Source organism: Charadrius vociferus, unplaced genomic scaffold, assembly GCF_000708025.1.
Source record: "Charadrius vociferus isolate BGI_N301 unplaced genomic scaffold, ASM70802v2 scaffold3109, whole genome shotgun sequence".
Classification (NCBI taxonomy): Eukaryota; Metazoa; Chordata; class Aves; order Charadriiformes; family Charadriidae; genus Charadrius; species Charadrius vociferus.
In genome coordinates, this window is record NW_009649899.1 from 25,943 (window position 1) to 27,100 (window position 1,158).

The window sequence follows — 1,158 nt, forward strand, 5'->3', positions numbered from 1 at the left end:
GGCCTGGGCCAAATGGCCAGAGCTAAAGCCACGGTGGCGGCAGGGGATTAATGCACCCATCCGCCCCCCCCCCGTCCCGCTCAGCCCTGTGCCCTGGGGTGGCCCTTGGGGACCCAGACGTCCAGCACTGTGCAGGGGTCATGGGGGCCGGGATCACAGGTCCCTGGAGGGGTGTCCCCCCTCCAAGCAGGCACCTTTCTGCCTCCCCAAAGCTCCTTGTGCCGGCGGCACACGGCCCCCAGCCCCGGGGTGTCAGGAGAGGTGGGTGCAGCCAGCGAATGTGGCAGCAGGGCACCTCCGTGTCCCCCCCGCCACCTTGGGGGGTGCCCAGCAGACACACATGCACCCCCTCCGTGCCCGGCCTGTCGCCAGGGTGCCCCAGGAATGAGCACCCCAACCCCGAGCCAGGCTGGCAGCAGTCCCAGGACTTTGGGGTCCCATGGCAGGGGCCGGGGGGGGACACCGCGCCCCGCTTTCCCCAGGCATCTCCCCCACCGTGAAGAAGACGGAGATGGACAAGTCCCCCTTCAACAGCCCATCGCCCCAGGATTCCTCGCCCCGGCTGAGCAGCTTCACGCAGCACCACCGTCCCGTCATCGCGGTGCACAGCGGTGAGTGTCCTGCCAGGGAAACCAAGGCACGGAGCGAGCAGCTGAGTGGGCCAGGTTGGGGCGGGGGGAGCCAGCGGCTTAGCTCGCAGTGATGCTGTGGGTCACTCCTTGCGTTCTCGCCCGCAGGTATCGCTCGAAGCCCGCACCCGTCATCTGCGCTGCATTTCCCCACCACCTCCATCCTCCCCCAGACGGCCTCCACCTACTTCCCCCACACGGCCATTCGGTACCCGCCTCATCTCAACCCGCAGGACCCGCTGAAAGATCTCGTCTCACTGGCCTGCGACCCGTCCAACCAGCAGCCCGGACCGGTAAGGATCCGGCCCCCATACCTGCATCCCATCACTGACCTCGCCGTGGGGCACCGGGGGCTGCTGCCAACCGGGATGCCAGAGGGGCGTCCCCCCTGCATCGTCTGCAGTCACTGCCATCACCGCCGCCACCGCCGCCGCATGTTAGGGGATCGGGGTGCTCTGGTGGCACCCCAGTGCCGGTATGCAGCCGGTAGGGTGTTTCTACCGCCATGGTGGGGGCTGAGAGCGGCTCC

The 1,158-nt window shown here is 68.6% G+C and overlaps 1 protein-coding gene across 2 annotated transcripts in view; it reads left to right on the forward strand.

The window, feature by feature from the left end:
* The window catches only part of NFIC (nuclear factor I/C (CCAAT-binding transcription factor)), a 21,095-nt gene that overhangs the window by 14,736 nt on the left and 5,201 nt on the right, over positions 1-1,158 (forward strand). For both annotated transcript variants that reach the window (XM_009891108.1, XM_009891109.1), the window contains exons 6-7: positions 483-611; positions 738-922. In XM_009891108.1, coding sequence (XP_009889410.1) covers positions 483-611; positions 738-922 — 314 coding nt within the window. The remainder of the gene's footprint in view (positions 1-482; positions 612-737; positions 923-1,158) is intronic.